This window comes from Kogia breviceps, chromosome 1, assembly GCF_026419965.1.
Source record: "Kogia breviceps isolate mKogBre1 chromosome 1, mKogBre1 haplotype 1, whole genome shotgun sequence".
Taxonomy (NCBI): domain Eukaryota; kingdom Metazoa; phylum Chordata; class Mammalia; order Artiodactyla; family Physeteridae; genus Kogia; species Kogia breviceps.
Window position 1 is genome coordinate 164,850,175 of NC_081310.1, and position 24,723 is coordinate 164,874,897.

At 40.8% G+C, this 24,723-nt stretch overlaps 1 protein-coding gene across 3 annotated transcripts in view; it reads left to right on the forward strand.

The window, feature by feature from the left end:
• The window catches only part of TESK2 (testis associated actin remodelling kinase 2), a 134,731-nt gene that overhangs the window by 89,980 nt on the left and 20,028 nt on the right, over positions 1-24,723 (forward strand). For all 3 annotated transcript variants that reach the window (XM_059042855.2, XM_067008936.1, XM_067008939.1), the window contains one exon: positions 5,079-5,127. In XM_059042855.2, coding sequence (XP_058898838.1) covers positions 5,079-5,127 — 49 coding nt within the window. The remainder of the gene's footprint in view (positions 1-5,078; positions 5,128-24,723) is intronic.

Sequence of the window (24,723 nt, forward strand, 5' to 3'; positions counted from 1 at the left end):
TTTTTTTCAGATAAGGAAATGGAGATTTATAAAGGTTAAGTAACTTGTTTAAGTTCCCCTAGGTGGATATGGATAGATTTCTATGCTCTAGTGCAAAGGTGAGCAAACTCTGGAAATGACTAGATAGTAAATGTTTTAGTCTTTGCAAGCCATACAGTCTGTCACAACTATTCAACTCTGCTGTTGTAGCACAAAAGCAGCCATAGAAATACCATGTCTGTTCCAATAAAACTTTATGAAAACAAGTAGTAAGCCATAGTTATTAACCCCTGTTAGTGCCCATTATAGTTTAGAAAGCTGTAGTGAAGGAAGAAACGTAGCTTATTGTATTTTACTTTACCTCTTTTTGCTATGGAGGGGTAATGAGAATAGAATTATCCTTAGGTAGGAATACCATTTAATCTCAGAGAAGCATCCTTTCTGTAAGAGGTTCACTAGAAAGAGCTTTTTTTTTTTTTTTTCCTCACTGTTGCAGCCCCTCCTGTTGCGGAGCACAGGCTCTGGATGCACAGGCCCAGCGGCCATGGCTCATGGGCCCAGCCACTCCTCGGCATGTGGGATCCTCCCAGACCGGGGCACAAACCCGTGTCCCCGGCATCGGCAGGTGGACCCCCAACCACTGCACCACCAGGGAAGCCCTAGAAACAGCTATTTAAAAAAAAAATTTATTTATTTTTGGCTGCATTGGGTCTTTGTTTCTGTGCACGGGCTTTCTCTAGTTGCAGTGAGCAGGGGCTACTCTTTGTTGCAGTACACAGACTTCTCATTGCGGTGGCTTCTCTTGTTGTGGAGCATGGGTTCTAGGCGCACGGGCTTCAGTGGTTGCAGCACGCGGGCTCAGTAGTTGTGGCATGCGGTCCCTAGAGTGCGCAGGCTTTAGTAGTTGCGGTGTGTGGGCTTAGTAGTTGCAGCACATGGGCTCTAGGGCGCAGGCTCAGTAGTTGTGGTGCATGGGCTTAGTTGCTCCGCAGCATGTGAGATCTTCCTGGACCAGCGATCGAACCCATCACCCTTGCATTGGCAGGCAGATTCTTAACCACTACACCACCAAGGAAGTCCCTAGAAACAGCTATTTATGCATATAATTTAACCACATTCTGCAAAACACCCACTTAACCTTTTATTACAATTGCTTTCCAACAGAATTACCCCTAGAATGAAAATTCTGTGAGAGAAGGAACTTTGTTTTATTCACTATCCTGTCCCTAATGCCTTACAATTAGTGGCCATTCAATAAATAGTTGTTGAATAAATGAATGGAATACTGACTTTCATAATTCCAGTGACTGGGGAGTTGTACGAACACTTAGAGAACAGTGACCTATTTTTAAGATACCTCTACAATAAAGAAGATGTGGTATATATATACAATGGAATATTACTCAGCCATAAAGAAGAATGAAATAATGCCATTTGCAGCAACATGGATGGACCTAGAGATTATCATACTAAATGAAGACAGAGAAAGACAAATGTCATATGATATCGCTTATATGTAGAATGTGAAAAAAATGATACAAATGAACTTATATACAAAAATAGAAATAGACCCATAGACATAGAAAATAATCTTATGATTACCAAAAGAGAAGGGTGTGGGGGAAGGATAAATAAGGAGTTTGGGATTAATATATACACACTACTAAATATAAAATAGAAAACCAAGAAGGACCTACTATATGGCACAGGGAACTATACTCAGTATTTTGTAATAAACTATAAGGGAAACTAATCTGAAAAAGTATATATATATATGAATCACTTTACATCTGAAAGTAATACAACATTGTAAATCAACTGTACTTCAATAAAAAATTATTACCAATAAAATAAAATGAAATAAAATGTCTTTAATAAGAAAAAAGAAGATACCTCTACAACTGCATCTCCCCTAGATTGATTGTTTTCTCATTTATCTTGCCTGGATTTCTTTTGCTCTAGTACAGCTTCCTATCTTTTACCCAACTAGTTTCTGATGTTAACTGAAACTCTCAGATGCTCTATCTGCATAGCTTATAGACGCTATACTGTGCTGACCAGAAACATTCAGGAGTCCAAATTCAGTCTGCCAGCACTCTGTGTTACTTATGTTCATTATTCTTTAGACTTTTTCCTGTCCCACATTCCTCCCCTCATTCTCTTCTGTATTAGGTAGTGAGTTTCATAGTAAAGAAACTGACAGATGAATAAAGTTAAATGTCCCACTTTTACAAAGCAGGGGATGGAGGTAGGAACAAAGGATGGGGAATGGAGGGGAGAGTAGGCATAGGTAGAAACCAGCTTCTGCCCAGCCAGCTGTGACCAAATTGGATCCTTAACCTGGTCCACTTCTAAGTTATAATTATGAAAATGGCTTACATGTTTTGAACTCTTACTATGTACCAGTCACTGTGTTCTGAACTTTACATTCATTATTTCATTCAGTCTTTCCAACAACCTTATGTAGTGGACACTATTATCCTATTTTACAGAGAGGGAAACTATTGCTTGCCTAGTAAAGAGTGGATGTGGGATTTGAAACCACACCATCTAACTTCAAAGCTCTTTTAACTACTCTGTTATTTTGCTTCCTATTTATTCCCAAGCCAGAGGTAAGTTTCAGCTAGTCATTGGAACTTGCATCCTATTTTCTGTACTACATAGATATTTCCTTGGGTTCTTTCCTTTCTCAAGTCCCCACCGTGTCTCTGGATGCATTTAGAGAAAACCAGTGGTCCAGAAACCACCTCTTGGAGAAACTCTGAAATTTCCACATTAGTAATTTTGGTTGAAGCAGCATGTCTTTAAAACTCTGCTGTGATGTTACAGCGACGAGGCATTCTCCCTCACTTTTTTTTCACTCAACAATTATTTACTGAGTGAGCAAACTATTTACTAGGCACTGTTAGGTGCTTGAGCACAGGGAAGAATATGACCTGGACTCTGCCTTCCTGGAACTTTATGGTCCTTTCCAGCACAGTTACTGCTGTGCCTTCATTCTTACTTTAGTCAGTCTCTTCCCTTTCCTTTGCCCTTCTAAACTAGAACTTTCTTGGGACCTGTGGGTATTGTTAATGAGACTTCCTTCTTGACAACCCAAGCCCCAAGTGTCACTGACTTTATGTCATTTATTTTCTCCTACTTTATAATCATCATCAGTCATAATAATTGATTTATTTAAAAATTATTTTTATATATAAATGTAGCCTGTTGGTTGAAAAAACTTCAAATATGGTATAAGTATGTGCACTAAAAAATAAATTCACCCTTTTCTCCCTCAGAACCATTTATTATTAATGCTTCTAGACATTTTCTATTAATATACAAAATTTTTTTTATACAAGTGGGATTTTAAAGCTCGATGTTTTTATTTAATGGTATATTTTGGGTATGTTCTCATGTCAGTGCATAAAGTTTACTTCATTCTTTTTAATGCTGTATAGTATTCCAATCTATGAATAAAACCATTAATTAAAAAATATTTATTTATTTTTGGCTGTGTTGGGTCTTCGTTGCTGTGCGTGGGCTTTCTCTAGTTGGGGCGAGCAGGGGCTACTCTTTGTTGCAGTGCATGGGCTTCTCATCGCTGTGGCTTCTCTTGCTGTGGAGCACGGGCTCTAGGCGTGTGGCCTTTAGTAGTTGTGGTGCATGGTTTCAGAAGTTGTGGCCCACGGGCTCTAGAGCCCAGTCTCAGTAGTTGTGGCACACGGGCTTAGTTGCTCCGCGGCATGTGGGGTCTTCCTGGACCAGGGCTCAAACCCGTGTCCCCTGCATTGGCAGGGGGATTCTTAAACACTGCGCCACCAGAGAAGCCCTATACCATAAATATTTAACAAGTTTTTATTGGTGGGTATTTAGATTCACATACACCGGTGAAGTAGATGTCCTTTTATGTGAGTTTTTGCTCACCCAAATTGAGTATACTTGTAAGATAAATTCCTAGAGGTGGAATTGTTGGAGCAATTAAAATTTTTGCTAGATGTGATCAATTAATTACCCTTTGAAAAAGTTGTGCCAAGAACTCAACAGTGTTTCCTATCCCAGTTTCCTTCCCTTCTGGACAACACTGAGCATTAGCATTCTTTTTTTTTTTTTTTTTGGCTGTGCCATGCGGCTTACGGGATCCTAGTTCCCTGCCCAGAGACTCAGCCTAACCACTGGACCATCAGGGAATTCGCCAAGCATTATCATTCTTAATATTTGTTCATTGATAGATTTAAAAGGTAATATCTCCTGTTTTAGTGTACATCTCTCTAATTATGAGGGAATTAGAGTACATTTTGATATATTAGCCCTTTATTATTTTTGTGTGAGTTATACATGTACCTTTTGATTATTTTTCTACTGGGTTCTTTTTAAAATTACATATTTAGAAGAGTTCTTTTTATGTCAAAGAAGTTAGCCCTTTGTCATCCAGCCAGGGAGGGTGCTCCCAACCCCAGTTTGTTGTTTGTAAATTACAGACCGTCAGATTGGATAGTTCAACCTCCTTACTTTCTAGGTGAGGAAACTGAGCCCCATAGGGTTAGTGACCTTTCTGTGTGTGTGAGCACGTAGTCAGGTAATGGCAGAGCTAAACCATCACCAGGTTTCTTTGCTTCCAGTTTGGTGCTTGTTCCATTATACCATGCTGTTTTTAAAGGCTTGCTCCTCTCCCTCTTCTACCATTGCTTTTTACCACTAGGTGTTGCTGCAACCAGATGTTTCATGATAAATTTAGAAAGTTACAGGGGTGCTATCAAGGTTTGTTATACAGCAGGGATCCCCAAGCCACGGGCCGAGGACCAGCACTGGTCTGCGGCCTGTTAGGAACCGCACAGCAGGAGGTGAACAGCAGGTGAGCGATCCAAGCTTCATCTGCCGTGGCCCAATGCTCCCCATTGCTCGCATTACCTCCCGAACCATTCCCCCACCCCACCCCCTTCCCGGGAAAGTTGTCTTCCACGAAACCCATTCCTGGTGGCGAAAAGGTTGGGGACCGCTATTATATAGGAACCCAGTAGACTTCACAGGTATTGGATTGTCTCGCATGTGCAACTACACTAGTTATGTTCATGTCTTTTTCATTTGTTTAAAAAAACATCTGTTTCGTTTTGTAGGTTCATGGGTGTGTGTGTACATCAAGGACAGTTGCATGCACTCACAGAGGTAAGACTTCAATGAGCGTGTTGAAGTGACTTCTTTGCCTTAGTTTCAGCATGTATGGTTCCACTGTAATTATTACTCGCATATGTATGCAAAATATGTGTGCATTTATGGTTATGCAAAAATGACATGTTAACAATGTTTTCTTCTGTAGCCTGGGGACAATGGCCATATCTATTAATACTCTTGGATTCCCTAATAACACGTGGTGAGTTCTCAGGGAATGAGTGCTCAAATATTATATTGGTTCTTGCTGCCCATATGACCCCCTCCTAAACTAAAGGATGGCATCACTTGGCTGCAAACTCTATCATGGCAACAAATTCCCAGACTACCCAGAAATTTGTGGTGTCCTGATCTAAAATTCCACTGTTGCTGCTCTAGTTTCCTGATTGAAGGAAACTACTCCTTGGAGAATTTACATCTTTATTCTCATTTCATTTTCAGCCTCTTATAGGCAGGTAAATATGTGGTAGCCATTACTCAGCCTCTGAGGACCAGAGAATCCTCTCTGGAACAAAGACTTCCCAAATTCAGGTACTGGGTTACCAACTTCAGAATTTGCTTGGGTTCTTCTTAGAAACACAGATTCCTGGAATACTCTAGGTTTAGTAGGTCTTCAGAGGGCCCATATGTATTCTTGAAAGCTCTTCAGATTATTCTAATGAGCATCTAGATTTGAGAATCTATGTTCTAGAATGTTTACACATTTCTTCTTGAGCAGTACCAAAATACAAAGTGAAGAAATTTAGGAAGGAAAATTGTTTAACAGAATTTGCAAGAACATTGGTTTCCTGCTGGCTTGGTACCTGGTATTAATCATTAATATCTTATCAAGGAGGGTCCCGTGTACCTTACCCTATGTCTTTTTTCTCAATTACTGAGGATACCAGAATGTGAAGTGTGTGTAGCTATGTCCTGCCTCTTGTATGGAAGACCAAAGAAAGCTGGTTAGTGAGGTAGTTAAGAGCATGGGCTCTGCAGTATTGATTGCCTAGGTTTGAATCTCCCTGTGCTGCAGTGTTTTCACTTGTAAAACGGGAATAATGATAGTAGTACCTATCCCAGGGAATCTAGATAGGGAAGAGGACTATAGCTGGGCCCTAAAGTAGTTGAATTTTATTTTATTTTATTAAAAAAATTTTTTGTATATATATATATATTTTAAATTTATTTATTTATTTTTGGCTGTGTTGGGTCTTTGTTTCTGTGCGAGGACTTTCTCCAGTTGCAGCGAGCAAGGGCCACTCTTCATCGCGGTGCGCGGGCCTCTCACTATCGCGGCCTCTCATTGCGGAGCACAGGCTCCAGACACGCAGGCTTAGTAGTTGTGGCTCACGGGCCCAGTTGAGTCCGCGGCATGTGGGATCCTCCCAGACCAGGGCTTGAACCCGTGTCCCCTGCATCGGCAGGCAGACCCTCAACCACTGCGCCACCAGGGAAGCCCCTGAATTTTAAAAGTCTGGGGTAAAAGGCAGATCGAAGAGTAGCAAGGGAGATAGGAAGAAAACCCAGTAGTGTGTTGGCCTGGAATGGAAAATAAGGGGTTTCAAGGAGGAAGGAGTAATTTTGTAATTGTGCCAAATAACTGTTGGTTAGATCATGACCTCACAGTGATATTGTGAGGATGAAATGTAAAACGCTTATTTAACACAGTACCTGGCATGTAGTGATTGCTTAATACATTTTAACTATTACAGCTTTTATTAACAGTGACTAGTCCCTCCTGAACTCCTTGAATTGTCAGTATTTTTCATTTGGTACTGAGTTCTGTACTGCTGTTAATGTCATTAGATTTTAAAAAAATTTTACAAAGTATAACATAACAGAAAAGCACACACGAAAAGTGTGCATCTCACTAGGTTTTCACAGATGAACAGAGCCATAACCAGCATCCTGGATCAAGAAACATTTTCTGTGTATTTCTTTTCTCAGAAGTAAGTCTACAAATTCCTCAAAGACAAAACTCTCTCCTCTCAAGCCTTCTGTCCACCAAAGGTCTGGCACTAATAAACTAATAAACACTTGTAAAAGTATTTGTTGCACTCTCTGTTTATATCACTGTTTTCTGAAATGTGAGTTCATTGGAAGGGCTTGTGTGTTGGTTTTACTGACAAAGAAGAACATGCTTTGAAATCTGTGATCATGTCTCAAGTTTAAAAGTGGGTGTAGTTGGGGATTCCCTTGTGGCGCAGTGGTTGCAAGTCCGCTTGCCAATGCAGGGGACATGGGTTCGTGCCCCCGTCTGGGAGGATCCCACGTGCAGCGGAGCGGCTGGGCCCGTGAGCCATGGCCACTGGGCCTGTGCTTCCGGAGTCTGTGCTCCACAACAGGAGAGGCCACAGCAGTGGGAGACCCACGTACCACAAAATAAATAAATAAATAAATAAAAGTGGGTATAGCAGAAATGTATGATCATAATGCAACATTCTTTTGGCCATGTTGCACTTAAATAATATTTTCTGTTTCTTATTAGCTTGTTTATAGCCATATACAACATACAGTAAGTGCTTTGTGAGTATATTTCCAGTATCATTAATGAGATATTGATATAGTTTATCATATTAACGATCTTTATTATGATGTTAATAGGCTGAAGGCCATGAAGCCCAAATATCCAAGTGTTCTTGCTTGTTTTCAGAAGGGGATCAGCAAAGGCCATCATGCCATAGATTTCTGGAGACTCCTAGGTTTAATTGCCTTATAATTTGACTTGACAGCACAGCTATTGGTTTCACTAAGGATCATAAAAATAAGTTACTAATAACACTAAGCATACTGCTTGGAACTTGGATGATATTTAGTAAATATTTCTTGGTTGGCAGAATGCCTGCCCTCCACAGCAATGTGAGCACCATTCTTTATTTCTCTTAAAATAGTTTACCAATAATTACAGTTGACAAGCATAGCTCTTATTAATGCCTATAAAATATTGATATTATTAAGAAAAATATTTCTCATATACAATGATGATATAGACTTTTCTGGGCTTCAGCCATTTCCACAAGTCTTCATTGTAATTGTAGACATTAATTGAACTTGGAACAGTAAGACATTAAGGTGTGTTTTTTTAAACTACCTATAGTAAGGATAGACTTCTAAGTTTTTAAGCAAATGAGTATTTGTTAAAGAGAAAGAAGTTGATAAAAGATCAGGTAGAGGGACTTCCCTGCTGATGCAGTGGCTAAGAATCCACCTGCCAACGCAGGGGACACGGGTTTGATCCCTGGTCTGGGGAGACACCACATGCTGCAGAGCAACTAAGCCCGTGTGTCACAACTACTGAGGCTGCATGCCACAACTACTGAACCCCGCATGCCTAGAGCCCATGCTTCACAACAAGAAGCCACCACAATGAGAAGCCCGTGCGCTGCAACAAAGAGTAGTCCCCGCTCACCACAACTAGAGAAAGCCAGTGCAGCAAGGACCCAATGCAGCCCCCCCAAAATAATAAAATAAATAAATGTTCCTTAAAAAAAAAATTAGATGTAGAAACTTTTGAGTTTAATAAGTTGAATTAAGAATCTAAAAGTGTGTCTTTGACTCAGAAGACCTAACCTCATCTTTCATTTGGTCACAAATATCAAGGAAGTGGAAATCTTTGGGTTTTTTTTTTTTCTTTTTTTTTTTTTTTTTTGCAGTACGCGGGCCTCTCACTGTTGTGGCCTCTCCCGTTGCAGAGCACAGGCTCCGGACGCACAGGCTCAGCAGCCATGGCTCACGGGCCTAGCTGCTTGGCGGCATGTGGGATCTTCCCGGACCAGGGTACGAACCTGTGTCCCCTGCATTGGCAGGCGGACTCTCAACCACTGCGCCACCAGGGAAGCCCAAAATCTTTGGTTTTTAAAGACAGAAAATATAACCATATGGTCAGTTAGCTATTGCTGTATAATATCCAACCACGATACCATGCAACAATAAACATTTATTTCTGATACCTCTGCAGGTTCAGCTAAGCTGAGCTGGGCCCAGTTGGGCAGTTCTGCTGCTCTCACTGTGCTCACTCATGCATCTGCAGGTCAGCTGGTGGTCTGCTCTAGGCTGGGCTTTGTGGGGCACTTTGCTCCAGCTGTTTCTCATTCTCTTCTGGGACCAGTGGGCTAACCTGGACATGTCCTTTTTAAGATGAAACCAGGGGCTTCCCTCGTGGCACAGTGGTTGAGAATCCACCTGCCGATGCAGGGGACACGGGTTCGTACCCCGGTCCAGGAAGATCCCACATGCCGCGGAGTGGCTGGGCCCGTGAGCCATGGCCGCTGAGCCTGCGCGTCCGGGGCCTGTGCTCCGCAACGGGAGAAACCACAACAGTGGAGGCCCGCGTACCACAAAAAAAAAAACCCACAAAAAAACAAAAAACCAGAATAGCAAGAGTATGCCAGCCCATTTGCACAAGTGCTTTTCATGATTCTGCTTATGTTCAAGTTTGCCTGTCCAACATCCTGTTGGGCAAAGCAAGTCACATGCCCAAGTCCACACTGGGAGCATACTGCAAAGTTACATGTCAAAGGACATTGATTCAGTAAGGGGCGAAGAATTGGAACCTTTGTTTGAAATTTCCCATACCCTATAAATATCCCAGTCAGCACATCATAATTATTTGTCTTTTCTACCCTACTTGAGGGTAAAGACTTGCTCTCATTTAAAAAATCATAACTACCAGTTACTAAACACCCACTATGGGCTAAGTGCTATGCTTGGTGTTTTATATATTAGCTATAATTCTCGCAATTCTACAGTCCTATTTACTCCGTTTTATAGATGAAAAAACTAAGGCTTAGAGAAATTAAATGATTTCCCCAAAGTAGGATTTAGATCCAGGTTCATCTGACTTCAAAGCCTATACTGTTTCCATTACAACATGATGTCCTTAATTCACGTATGTATTCCCCATAGTGCTGAGCACAGGTTCTTGTAGTATTTGTAGAATTCGATTCTGACTAAGTTTGTATATTTTGGGTTATTTGGGAAAGCTGTTTTCTGGTTACTGGATATATTAGATTGTATTTAGGTACAAGTAACAGAAAATACTTAAATGGCCTTAAACAACAAAAGGACATGTAAACTGGAATTCCAGCAATTTATTAGGTTAGGGGTTCATTTAATTCAACAGCTAAATAGATGTTATCCAGAGAACCGCCCCCCCCACCTTTTCCATTTCTTTGTTCTGTGCTTACATTGTCAGCTTCACTCTAAGGTTGGCTGTCATTCATAATCAAAAAGTGGCTGCCACCAACTTACATGCTATATGTTTTCTCTTCTATATTCAAGATGGGGGGGCTGTCAAAGAAAGAGAGGAGAGAGAGATGCTTCCAGACAGATTATACGACATCTCATAATGTTTTTTTGTGCTTTGTTTTTGTTGTTGTTTTGTTTTTATTCTTGTATTTTAGTTTGAGAAAAGCACAAAGAGGGAAATATCCTTATAATCAAACAGTTTGGGGAACCTCTTTGTGCAGAACCTCTTAGTGCCTAGAAGATTGGGAATTTGGGGGATGAATAGGGTATAAGGTTATGGGGCAGGGACCTCAAGTGACAATACTCTGGTCCAGAGAATCAGCAAAAGAATTGCTTGGCAGGTAGGATGTTTTGGGGTCTTTCTTGCCATTTCTGCCATGGAGAAACTATTCTTTTTTCCACTGTGGCAATGAGAACCACTTAGCTATAAACAGAGCAATTGCTTGGCCTCTTTACAGCGAAGTCACCTCAGCCAGGTAGATACTTGGTACTGAAAGAAATGCTCTTCCCTCATGAGGGAATGGTCAGCCCTGCAGGTAGCTCAAGAGAATTTTTTAATTCACATAGCCCTCATCCTCTTCTCACTCACCATTTCCACCCCAACTCTATACCTTCTTTCTTAAAGAAGTTACTTTGGAAACTCCTTGTTTATGTGGGTTGATATGTGTTGTTTCTGAGTCGGTTTCTGTCAGACTTGTAAGAAGCCTTATATAATCAGAGAGCTTACAATGAAAGGAAACTCTGTGGGTTCAGTGACCAAACTCATGCATTATTTATAAAAATGAGCAGCCAGACCCCGATTCCAGTTTCTTGGTGTGCAGTGATATTGCCATTAGTTTTGCCTGCTGCTTTTCTTGCTTTTGTGTGACCCAGTACAGAGTATTCTCCTGGCCTTATTTACCTTGAGCCAAATGCAAAGTTGTCTGGTGCCTGCCTTGGGTTAACTTTGGCAGCATACCCATACCCTATCTTTCAAGCATGTGGCTGCTTTTCCTGTCCCTAATATGTCTTTGCTTCACTTTGATATGCTACTACATGAGTAATCTTCATTAGGCATACTTTGATAATGTGATGCTTCTGTTTAAAAACTTATGTTTAGCATTCTAGACCCTCTCTAATTAGATTTCAGAATTCAAATCGTTCCCTTTAGTTGGGTGGGTCTTTTTGCTGTCTTCTACACATGCTGGCCTTAGATATGCCTTCCAGGACCTGGGATGCCCTTGTCTCTCTTCTCCCTTCCACTTTCCAAGTTATGTCAAATCCCTCTAGTGGAACTCAGTCTCTTAAATAGGGTCTGTATAATGCCCTGTGTGGCTGGGCCCATAGTATATATAAGAAAGCTGAATTAACTCCAGTGGAAAGAGCCAGAAGTCAAAAATAGTGTGAAATGTTACATCTCAAGTCCTTTCACAATTAGAAGTTTATTTCATTTATACTTATAAAAATAGCTGAAGTATTCCTATTAATACATGTTGGCATCTTCTTTACTTTTGAAAAATGTAGCTTTTGTTTAACTTTTTGGTTTGGTCATTTAGTAATAAAAAAATCTCTAAATAAATTGTGGTACATGTTTTCTGCCCTTATTTTTAGTAACTCCCTAAGACATTTGAGAAATAAGAATTTGCGGTTGGCAGTTTAACCCACAAATAATAGAAGAGTTCATTTAGTTTACTTTATTCTTTTTTTTTTTTTTTTTGTGGTACGCGGGCCTCTCACTGTTGTGGCCTCTCTCGTTGCGGAGCACAGGCTCTGGACGCGCAGCCTCAGCGGCCATGGCTCACGGGCTCAGCCGCTCCGCGGCATGTGGGATCTTCCCGGACCGGGGCCCTGCATCGGCAGGCGGATTCTCAACCACTGCACCACCAGGGAAGCCCAGTTTACTCTATTCTTAAAGAAGTTTTCCCCTGACTTGCTAGCTTGCCTCTAGCTCATTTAGTCATTAAAAAAAAAAAAAAATTTACTGGCTCTCACTGTGTGTCCAGCACTATTCCAGGTACTGGGAATATAATAATGAACAAATAATGATCTCTACCCTCATGGAAATTACATTTTAATGAGCAGGGGGTGGGCAGAGGAGTTAGATTAAACAGGAAAACAATTGTAATATATATGGTGTTATGTGCTGTGGGGTTTGCAATTTTGAATATGTGGATAGGGGAAGTATCACAGAAGGGACAAAAATTAAGGAGGTAATGGAGCTAGCTATGTGGATATCTGGGGAAAGAGTGCCCTAGGCAGTGGGAACAGTTAAGTGTGAAGACATAGAGGCAGAAATGCCTGGAGCTGAATGTGGTCAAAGAACTCCAAAGATGGTGATGTGGCCACAGCAGAGAGAGTAAAAAAGAATAGTAGTAGATGAAGGTCAGAGAGGAAACATGGGCCAGAGCACATAGTGTCTTACAGTCCATTGTAAGAGTTTCAGCTTTTACTCAGGGTGAATTGAGAAGTCTTTGGAGGTTTTTGAGTAGAGTTGACATGATGTGACTTACCTTTTAACAGAATCACCCTGGCTACTGTGTGGTGAGTAGACTGAAAAGGAGGCAAGGTTGAAAGCAGGAAGACTAGTTAAGAGAGACTATTGCAACAGAGTCCATGCAATAAATAGAGACAATGCCAAAAAAAGTGAGAGATGATGGTAACTTGGACCAGAGTGGTAGCAGTGGACCTTGTGATTCTGGATCTATTTTGAAAGTAGAGAAAACAGGCTTTCCTGATGCATTCGGTGAGAGGTTTGAGAAGATGAAATAACTCAAGGATAACCAAGGTTTTTGGCCTGAGCATCTGAAGGATAGAGTTGCTGTTAATGGAGATGGGGAAGACTACAGGAGGTACAAGATGAGAAATGATCAAGAGGTCAGTTTTGAACAGGTTGAGTTTGAACCTGTTCAAGTTCAGGTTATCTCCCAAGTGGAGATAACTTCATAGAGCATTGGGATTCCAGGGAGTACTCTGAATGATAACTTGCTTGTGCACATTCCTGTTTCTGTTTATCAGCTTTTTCACTAGAAAATATTTTATTGATTTAGAAGGAGGCGTTTTTCAACTGCTGTATTACTTCGCGAGTAATAATAATGAAAATCATTAAGTCGTTTTTCTTATTTCAGTGTGCCAGGTCCTGCTAAGCCTCTCCTCTTGGCGGTGGAGGTGGGGATAAATTAGCATACAATCCCATGGAATATATGCTATTTTCCCCATTTTACAGGTGAGAAATCTGAGGCTCAGAGAGAAATTAATTTATCTGAGGTCTCTTAGCTAAGTAGTGGAGCTGGGATTGAGTCAAGTTCCACCTGACTGTAATCCAGTTTACTCGACTTTAAGCTCCTTGATCCTGGCTACTTTGTTCACTGCTGAATCTTCAGTAACTGGCACATAAAGGCATGCAATTAATATTAGTTGGGTGGGACTTCTCTGGTGGCATAGTGGTTGGGAGTCCGCCTGCCGATGGAAGGGGCGCGGGTTTGTGCCCCGGTCCGGGAGGATCCCACGTGCCGCGGAGTGGCTGGGCCCGTGAGCCATGGCCGCTGGGCCTGTGCGTCTGGAGCCTGTGCTCCGCAGCGGGAGAGGCCACAGCAGTGAGAGACCTGCGTACCGCAAAAAAATTAGTTGGATAAATGGATGAATGAATGAAAACTGCTTCCCAACACTTCAGCTTCCAGCAGTTAAACTGTTGTTATCCACAAAGACATCTGCCTCTTTCAAGGTCGTTTAGGCCAGCCATTTGATGAATGTTTTCACAGTGTTGATAGTGATAGGACAGAGAAGGATTTAGAAAATGGTTTATGAGATTTCTAGCTAATATTTCTCTTAATCCTCCCCATGAATGTGAAACTAGTGTGGCATTTGAATTCATAGATCTCTTTGTGAGTTTCGGCTAAACCTGTTTCTAACAGAAGTTTTGACAAGTATGTTTTTCTTAACTTGGTAAGTGGTATCATTCATAGGAATTGGGTCTGTGTTGGCTCTTGACAGCTTTTCCTACTTTGGATTCTGTAGCAAATAGGACAATGGAGGGAGGGTGTTCTCCCAGTATACCGCTCACACATTCCTACTATTCAAGGGCATTTCAGCATTCCTACACCTGATACCTAATTACTGTCTGTACCTTCTGTGTTTACTTGCTCCTTATGTTGGTCTTTTCTTGTTATCATGGTCACCATTGCTTGCTTATATAGTAAATTCTTAGATCAGTGATTTCCAAAGTGAATCATAAGCTTTTCTTTCCTCAACATGCTCATTTTAGCTCATTTCACCTTCTCATAGTAATTGCTTGTGTCTATTTCCTACTCAACAAATAATTATTAAGCAGACACTTTGTGTCAACGGCCAGTTTAGGTGAACTTCAAAAAGGAGAAATTGTTCTGTGAAGGGGCAGAAAAGTTGTCTAAAGCCTTCTGTAGTACTTGGCACAAGTAGCTACTTCATACATGTTTATTAAATGAATTACTAACTTGTAAAAGTTGAGTGCTTATGCTTAGCTTTTCTACAAATGATATTTCTCTTTTCCTTCATTCCTGACCTCTCCCATTTTCTACATCTTATCAATCACCATGACCTGACCATTTTACCTCTTACTACCCTGAATGCATTCACCTTAGGCCAGTTCCTTCTGCCATTGCCATCTCTTTTGCCACAACCTTCTAAACTAGTCTCCCTGTCAGTTTTGTTCCTCACCTTAAATCCATACTGTCCATATTACGAGCCAGACTGGTCCTTTTAAAATACAGACCTCTTTTTTAACTATCTTAGCAATTTTTAAGTGTACAATTCAATAGTTAGTATTAAATATGTTTTTATTGTTGTGCAACAGATTTCTGGATCTTCATCTTGCAAAATTGAAACTCTATACTATTAAACAACTCCCCATTTCCCCCTTCCTCCAATCCCTGGTAACAACTATTCCATTTTCTGTTTCAATGATTCTGACAGCTCTAGGTACCTCAGAAAAGTGGAATCACACAGTATTTGTCTTTTTGTGACTGGCTCATTTTTCTTAGCTTAGTGTCCTAAAGGTTCATCCATATTGTAACATGTGACAGGATTTCCATCCTTTTAAAGCCTGAATAATATTCCATTGTAAGTATATGCGTACTATATTTTACTTATCTATTCATCTGTCGATGGACATTTGGATTGCTTTTACCTCTTGACTATTGTGAATGATACTGCTTTGAACATAGGTGTGCATATGTCTCTCTGAGACCCTGTTTTCAGTTTTTTTGCATATATACCCAGAAGTGGAATTGCTGAGTGATATAATAGTTCTATTTTTAGTTTTTTTGAGGAAACACCATACTGTTTTCCATAGCTATTATACCTTTTTACAGTCCCACCAATAGTGCACAAGGGTTCTAATTTCTCCACATCCTCGTCAATACTTGCTATTTCCTGGGTTTTCTTTTTTTTTCTAATAGTTGCATTCTAATGGGTGTGAGGTGGTTTCTCACTGTGGTTTTCATTTACATTTCTCCATCTCTAATTTGTTGCATAGACTATCCTTTCCCTTTGATACATGCAGGTGTATTTCTGGGCTTTCTCTTCTATTCCATTAGTCTGTATGTCTGTCATTTTGCCAACACCACAGTGTTTAATACAAATCTAATTTTGTTTTTCCTTGCATAAACCCGTCTACGGCTCCTCATTGCCCTCAGGTTAAAGTCAAAACATCTAATCCTGGTACTCATTATCTCTGTGGCCTCACTGCTCATTCTTCTCTGACCTGTTGGTTCTTGTCTCAGTTGTGCACTACAACTGTACTGAACCTCTTTCTCTTTCAGTTCCACAAATGGGATGTGACCCTTTCCACCTTCGGGTCTCTGCACCAGCTCTTCCCTCTGCCTAGGACACAATCCTTCCATCTCCCAATGGTCTGGTCAACTCCTATTTAACCTTCAGGACTCAGCTTAGATATTACTGTCTCTGGGAAGCCTTTTCTAATCTCCCAAGATTAGTTAGGTACCCCTCCTACATGCTCCCATAATACAATAGTATTTATCATTGACTTTAATTCACTGTTTGCTTGTGTATGTAGTTTATAAATTCCTTGAGGGCAAGGACTGTTTTGTTTGCATTGACATCCACTGGGTCCTGTATAGTGCCTGACAATGATAGCTGCTTATCATATATATTTTTTTAATACCATCTTTAAAAATTTTTTAATTAATTAATTTATTTATTTGGGTTGTGCCAGGTTTAGTTGTGGCATGTGGGATCTTTGTTGCAGCATGTGAGATCTCTAGTTGTGGCATGCAGAATTTAGTTCCCCGACCAGGGATTGAACCTGGGCCCCCTGCATTGGGAGCACAAAGTCTTAACCACTGGACCACCAGGGAAGTCCCTTATCATATTTGTTGATTGAATGAATAAATGAATAATCAGTGGCATTTTCTGGCTCAAAAGCATTCAGTGATTTCCTCGCTGATTACAGTATAGTTTTGTAACCTTAGTTGCTTACCAGAATTGCTTAGGAGCTTTTTAGAAAGTGCAGATGCCAGGACCTCACACAAGACCTACTGAGTTAAAGTCTTGGGTGAGGCCCAGGCATCTGTTTTTTAAAATAAATTAATAGGGCTTCCCTGGTGGTGCAGTGGTTAAGAATCCGCCTGCCAATGCAGGGGACACGGGTTCGAGCCCTGGTCTGGGAAGATCCCACATGCTGCGGAGCAGCTAGGCCCATGTGCCACAATTACTGAGGCCCAGGCACCTAGAGCCCATGCTCCGCAACAAGAGAAGCCACCACAATGAGAAGCTCGCACACTGCAATGAAGAGTAGCCCCTGCTCGCCGCAACTAGAGAAAGCCCGATGCAGCAATGAAGACCCAAAGCAGCCAAAAATAAATAAATAAAATAAATTTTTTAAAAAAAGAATTAAAAATAAATTAATAAAGTGCCATAAGTTATTTTGATGCACAGCTAGCGTTAAAATATGGAACTCAGGATTAACTCTTAGCCTGACATTCGGTCCTCTGTGCTCTAGCATCATCCTGCCTTTTTTCTTCTAGTTCTCCTCTTCTTTAACAAGTACTCAATAACTCAGGCAAACTGGGTTTAATGTGTTTACTAAACACTGTGTGTTTTCCTGCCTCTTTATTCATATTACTTCTTCAGCCCAGAATACACTCTTTGCCCGTATCCTATAGAAAGCTTCCCTCCCTTGAAGACTTGGCTCAAAGTCCACTTATTCCTCCATAAAACCTTTCCTGATTCTTTCTCTGCCACTGCTAAACCTCCCTACCTCTCGCTTATGTAGTCAAAATGTTTCCCTCCATTGACCTTCTCTTACAGTTTTTATTGGCACCTCTTATTAAATATTTTGCCATATATTAAAGTTATTTTTGCTTTAGTTTCCCTGCACAAGTGTAAGCTCCTAGAATAGAGGAGGAACCCAGGCTTCAGGGTCAAAAGACTTGGGTACAAATCCAGGTTCCACCATTACTAGTTGAATAACCATAGACAAGTTATTTAAATCTCTGGGCTTGATTTCCTCATTCATAAGAAAAGATGACAGGGCTTCCCTGGTGGCGCAGTGGTTAGGAATCTGCCCGCCAATGCAGGGGAAATGGGTTCGAGCCCTGCTCTGCGAACATCCCACCTGCCGCGGAGCAGCTAAGCCCATGCACCACAACTACTGAAGCCTGCGCGCTCTAGAGCCTGTGCTCGGCAACAAGAGAAGCCCGCGCACCGCCACGAAGAGTAGCCCCCGCTCACCGCAGCTAGAGAAAGCCTGCGCGCAGCAACGAAGACCCAACACAGCCAAAAAATAATAATAAATAAATAAAAATCAATAAATTTATTAAAAGAAAAAAAGAAAAGGATGACAGAATGTTTCAAGATCTTGCAAAGTTCAAATGAGGTAACTGTGAAAGTGCTATGTAAAACCAGTTGCTGGCTATTATATAATGGCAGGGATAGTGTCTCTTATCTGTATGCTCCTAATCTCCCAGCAGTACCTTGTGTTTAGGACACTCTTTTATAGACATTGGCTGAATGATTGAATAGGGAGAAAGGAAGCAAACAACAAACATTTTATGTCATCTAAAAAGTGAAGTTTAGTTAAATTTTCCAGTGCATTTTAGTACCTGTATGAATGGCTGGAACTCTTGCCTCATGAGTGGCGTAATTTCTAAATGGCCTCTTACGTTGTTCAATTGTAAGGCCTCTTGCATAGTCAACCTTTTCCTCTGTAACTAATTTGCTCAACAATTTCTTTTCTACCCAGATTAGCTAGTCAATCAAACATACGTTTCTGGTACACCCAGAAGGAACAGAACCAAGCTCTAATTTACAAGTAAAACAACAGACATGTTACTTACCTGATAAGTCTTTAAGTCAACTAAGGTGTTTGTATGAGAAAATATTTCATTTTTTTAACCAATAATTTATTGTACTTGGCACTATCAGGGACACTTTTTTAAAAAAATAACTTTTTCTGATTATAAAATCATACATGCTTGTTAGAGAAATAGCGAATATATCTGGAATGTAAAGTTTTGCATGCATTTTCTTTTTTTCATCCTATGACAACCCTGTGAGATATAGCTATTATGATTGCTATTTTATATAAAAAGAAGCTAAGAATTAGATTAAATAATAACTGAAAAGCTCTTTTTCCATTTTACCTACTTAACTCAATTTTCAAGTCTTAGTTTAAATTTTCACTTTACTATAGTGGCTTTTTCCAGTGATTTCCTTCCATCTAGATCGTTACTTAGATTATTATTCTCTTTGATAGCACTCTTTCCTTTTTCATTGTAGTACATCTCATAACATATAGTTCTTCATTTATTTGAATGTTTGTTTATTGTCTCTCATATGTCAGTTCCAGTAGGACTGGGACCATGTTCTGTTTTGTTTACTACTAGCAACAAATAGGTAACAGGTCATTGAAGAGCTTGGGGTTGGTGGAGGAAGTAGCAGGCTTCCTCAGGCACTGCCGTTATATTAAGCTCAGGAAGCTAAAGACCACATTCTTAGATGTTGGAAAGTTGGAGTATTGGTTAGAGGGCACCACAGTTAAGGAGGACAGTTGTGTTTAGTATGATTATTCTCTTCCCTTACTATTCTCTTCATAAAGCTAATATGGGTTACTTTGCCCTCTTGGCAAGGATATTATAGAAGGACTTCAATTGTATGATGTGGGGCTTAGAATGGACTGCCTTTCAGGTCTATCCCATCATATTATATTGTTATTCCATACCCTTGGACATTATTTTCCTCATGAGTATGTACCTTTGAAAAAACTGTTGATCCATCCATGAGATAAGTAAGGACAATGTGTATATGTTGATACTGACTAGCTTATCCTGTACATAAGGTCATAGAAATACTTTTCTGAGGGCTTCCCTGGTGGCGCAGTGGTTGAGAGTCTGCCTGCTGATTCAGGGGACATGGGTTCGTGCCCCGGTCCGGGAAGATCCCACATGCTGCAGAGAGGCTGGGCCCGTGAGCCATGGCCGCTGAGCCGGCGCATCCGGAGCCTGTGCTCCGCAATGGGAGAGGCCACAACAGTGAGAGGCCTGCATACCACAAAAACAAAAACAAAAACTTTTCTGAGAATACCTAAAAGAAAAGGAGATATTCATGAAGATTAGGGAGAAGAAGATTAAAAATTTGAGAGAGAGAAAGAGGCTGGATCATACAGGGCCTTATAGGCCATGGTGAGGATTTTGAATTTTGTTTTAAATACAGCAGGAAGCAGTTGAAGGATTTTAGACAGGAGAGTAGTAGGATACAATTTGCATTTTTAAATAGCACTTTGGCTGCTCTGGAGAATTGACTGTAGAGGGACAGAAGTGAGGGCAAGGAGACCAGTGAGGAGAAACTTATAGATTATATGAGAGATTTGGGTAGCTTGAACTGCGGTGGTACCTGTGAAGATTTTTAAAGATCTGTTTTAGAAATAGAAAGACAAGGTCTTGTGACTTAGGTAAGAAAGAAGAGTGAGGAATCAAATGATGCCCATTTTCTAGGTGGGTGGTTGTTTCATTTACTGAGATGTGGAAAAGTTGGAGAGTGCCTCTGGAGAACTTCCTCAGCTGTGTGTGTATTACCTGGGATTTTTTTTTTTTTTTTAACATAACACTGTAATCGGCATAGTCTCTTCACTACAGAAGACTAGACTCAGTCTTTGAGTTTTTCAGGGATAACACATCAGTACATCTTAAAGCCCTTCCTTGAACAAGAGCTTTCTGGTCTAAGGTCTAAAGACTGAGGTAGCTGATGAGAGCTGATTCATGGAGAGTGTAGAGGGATTTCTATATGTAAATAGATAGTTAGGGACACTTAATTTGTTCATTAATTCAATTAGTATTTATTGGGGCTTATTCTGCTAGACACTGATCTAGGAATGGCATTGAACCTCTTCTCAGTGAACTCAAGAAGTGAAGTTAATTGTGTGTTAGGACTTTCTGAATTTATTTGGAAAGGATTTAGAATTCAGTGCTATGGTCATTCTCTGCTTTTAGTCATTTAGAAAAATGTTTTAGAATTTAGCATCCCTAGAACGCTTCTGAGTGACATGATATCCAGATCTGCTGCTTTGTTTGAATTAAGAGTTGGCCTCAGACCAGAATTAGCTGCTTCCCAGAGAGTCCAGTGGCTGATAGAGGAATGATAATTTGGAACATGTTGGTAAAATAAGTCTAGACTTAACTTCATTCAAGATTAATCATCTGATTTTTCTCTCTCTCTCTTTTTTTTTTGGCCCTGCAGTATGCAGGATCTTAGTTCCCCAACCAGGAATCGAACCCATGCCCCCTGCAGTGGAAGTGCAGAGTCCTAACCACTGGACCACCAGGGAATTACAGAGGGCACATCATTCTGATACTTGACATGGTCTGAAACCAAAGGAAAGCCTCTCTCTTTTTCCTTACAGCTGTAGATACTTATATATACACCAGACCTCAAATCTGTTTTCTCTGCAGTAGAACCAGAACTGGCTGAGTCCTCTGTTCCCACCCCTTCCTTTGATAACTCAAACTAGTCTTTGTGAATTTTTGTGAACTTGCGGGTAATTAGTTACCTATCTGACCCTTAGCCTTCAGAGGAGATATCTTCCTGTACTTGGAGTGACTATTGGGTTGGGAAGTTGTCTTCCACATAGCAAATTGGAAACCTTTCCTCCCTTTCTTCCCCCCTACCTACCATTTGCCACTAGAAGATACTATTTGAGCTTATAGTTGCCTCTAACTTTTGCTTGACTTCTTCCTTACCCAGAGACCAAGTAGTGTGTTGATATGGGCAGAAGAGGTAGAAGAAATGATTAGCTCATTTGAGGACAGAGTCTCCTTTGACATAAATCACCTTAATTAGAAACTTAACCTCTTTTGGTTTCCATCTTCATTTTGTCCCCTGTCAAGCCCTTACTCCTGAGATCTGCTAAGGGGAGGCAGGATGTGTTGTCTTCCTTAATAGATTGCTTTGTTCACTCTGAGCCCAATCACCAGGTGAATGTCAGAGGTTCCTGTCTGAAGCTGGAGGATGTGGGGTTGTAGTAGATGTGGGGTAGCGAGCTGGAAGGAAGAATGCTTTTAAACATGACCTTAATAGCCATGTTGCTGGTAGAGATATTATGGATTTGGGGATAGGAAAGCAAACTGGATGGAGTAATCAGGAGCCCTGGGCTGATCATAAATCATGTCTGAAATCATAGATTGCTGGTAGAGCTTTATGGGGCAAAGAAAATAGTCTTATTGTTATCTTAGTTCATTTCTTTGAGAAGATTTGTTCTACAGATTTATCTTTTAATGTGTATTTAAACAAATTTGATTTTGATTATGAGATGTTTGCTGTAAGAATTAAAAATCTGTGGGAAAAGCTTAGCCGTTCCATTTTTGTTTGTTTTTGTCTGTGTTGGGTCTTAGTTGGGGCACACAGGATCTTCGTTGCAGTATGCGGGGTCTTTCATTGTGGTATGCAGGGTCTTTAGTTGTGGTGCATGGGCTGTCTAGTTGTGGCACTGGGCTCAGTAGTTGTGGCACGAGGGCTTAGTTGTCCTTCAGCATGTGGGATCTTAGTTCCCCGACCAGGGATCGAACCTGTGTCCCCTGCATTGTAAGGTGGATTCTTAACCACTGGACCACCAGGGATGTCCCAGTCATACTTTTTTGAATCTTCTGGGTAAACAGTCATTTTGTTGTTTATAGTAGTTTACGTGCATAGAAAAACACTCTTACTACTTCAGGTGTGTTAAACAAACATGTTATTAAAGTGGTGAATGGGTTATACTAAGTGTCTGTGGGAAGTGTGAGGAAAGAGGGGGAGATATCTTTATGGCCTCTTCTACTTGGCTTTCAGCTACTGATAAAAGAAATACCCTCTATAATTCTCAAAAGGAGATCTTAGATTTATTTTTTAAGTCCATGTGATTCTGACCATTTTAAGGAATCTGCTGACAGAGTGTCAAAGGATCCTCAGAATTTCATATTACTGAGTGGCCAAACACACTGTTTTTTGTTTTTTGGGGTTTTTTTTTTTTTGTAGTACACAGGCCTCTCACTGTTGTGGCCTCTCCCATCTGGACGCGCAGGCTCAGCAGCCATGGCTCACGGGCCCACACTCCACGGCATGTAGGATCTTCCCGGACCGGGGCACAAACCCGTGTCCCCTGCATCGGCAGGCGGACTCTCAACCACTGCGCCACCAGGGAAGCCCAAAACACTGTTTTGTATTTTGCTTTAAATTCATTGCTACCATAGTATCTGCCATATAGTAAGCATTATTAAATGTTTGTTTTGCATGATATTTATCAGAAAATTCCTCTAAAAGCACATTTTTCTTTTTGATCTTAAGTTACATTAATGACAGAATTGGGAGGGCTTCAAATAAAAGAGGGAACTTAAAATCTGCCTCTATTTGTTTAAATGTACTTAATCATTCATTTGTTAATTCAACAATTTATTGTTTTGTCACTGGATACTGGGCTTACAAAGTTGAGAAAGATCTGGTCCCTGCCATTAAGGTTATAGTACAATATGATAAGCAATAGTAGAAACACATACAGGGAGCCAAAGTGGCACAAAGTATGGGATGGGGTATCAGGAAATGCTTTCCAAAATAAGAGACTCAAGCTGGGTTTAGAAGGATGAATAAGAATTAGCAAAGCTGTGAAGGGGAAGAAGAGTAGTCTGGGCAGTAAACATATGAAGGCATAGAGAGTGAAACATTTAAATATTCTGAAACACATTTTGGGTTCCCTTTCTCTTTGAATCAGTTCATTACTACTGACTGTTTGAGTCAGGCAGGTCCCGGTGGACCTCCTGGAGTGGAGGCTGAACCGTGGCAAACTCAGGCCTTGGCAGATGTGTGGATGTGCACTTGTCGTGGCTGTGGAACCTTGAGCTGAGAAAAGGAGGCTCCTTTGGAGCATGAGCCTCCCACAGGGCGCTCTTGGGATGCCTGTCCCGGAATTACCCAGGGCAGTAACAAAGCTTTCTTTTCTTCTTTAAACCAAGCCAGCAGGATGGGATGTCTGCTAGCCTTTGTGTTTGGAGCCAACCAACAAATATACAGTGGCCAGCACAATGGCATTGTTGGGCTTCAGTGAAAACTAGGTCGGGGCCCATCCAGAGAAAAGGTTTGACAAGCCACTGATTTGGCTATTTGACATTGTTGCTGGTTTCTGATGGGCTTCTGACTTACTTTTGGTATATAAGATTGTAGGATCTCGTCCCGTTGTTTCTCTCAACACATCTATTTGGAATCTCTGAGTTGCCTTTGACTCTTTTTCCTCAGTTCTCATATCTGCCATTCAGTTGCTAAATCCTTTAGATTCTACCTCTTCCTATGCTAACTCTAGCCCACTTTTTCATGCCTAAGTCAGGCGTTTGGTCGTCTCTCATCTGGACTGATGCAATACTCTTCAAACCTCCCTCTAGCTCCTCCTCTATCTTGCTACCACCAGAGCTTTCTGAAATGTAGTTTTAGTCATGTATTAGTTTCCTAGGGCTGCCATAACAAAGCACCACAATGTGAGTGGCTTATAAAGACAGAAATTTATTCCCTCATAGTTCTGAAAGCTAGAAGTTTGAAATCAAAGTGTTGTCAGGGTCTTGCTTTCTCTGAAGGCTCTAGGGGAAGATCCTGCTTTGCTTCTTCCTAGTCTCTCTTGGTGTTCCTTGGCTTACCAATGCATCACTCAAATCTTTGCCTCCATCGATACATGATATTCTCCTTGTATGTCTGTATCTCCTCTCCTCTTTTTGTTAAGATATTGGATTAAGGATCCACCTTACTCCAATAGGACCTCATCTTACTTGATTACATCTGCAAAGACCTTATTTTCAAATAAGGTCACATTCACAGGTACCAGGGGTTAGGAATTGAGCCTATCTTTTTGGGAGACATAGTTCAACACACAATAGATTATAT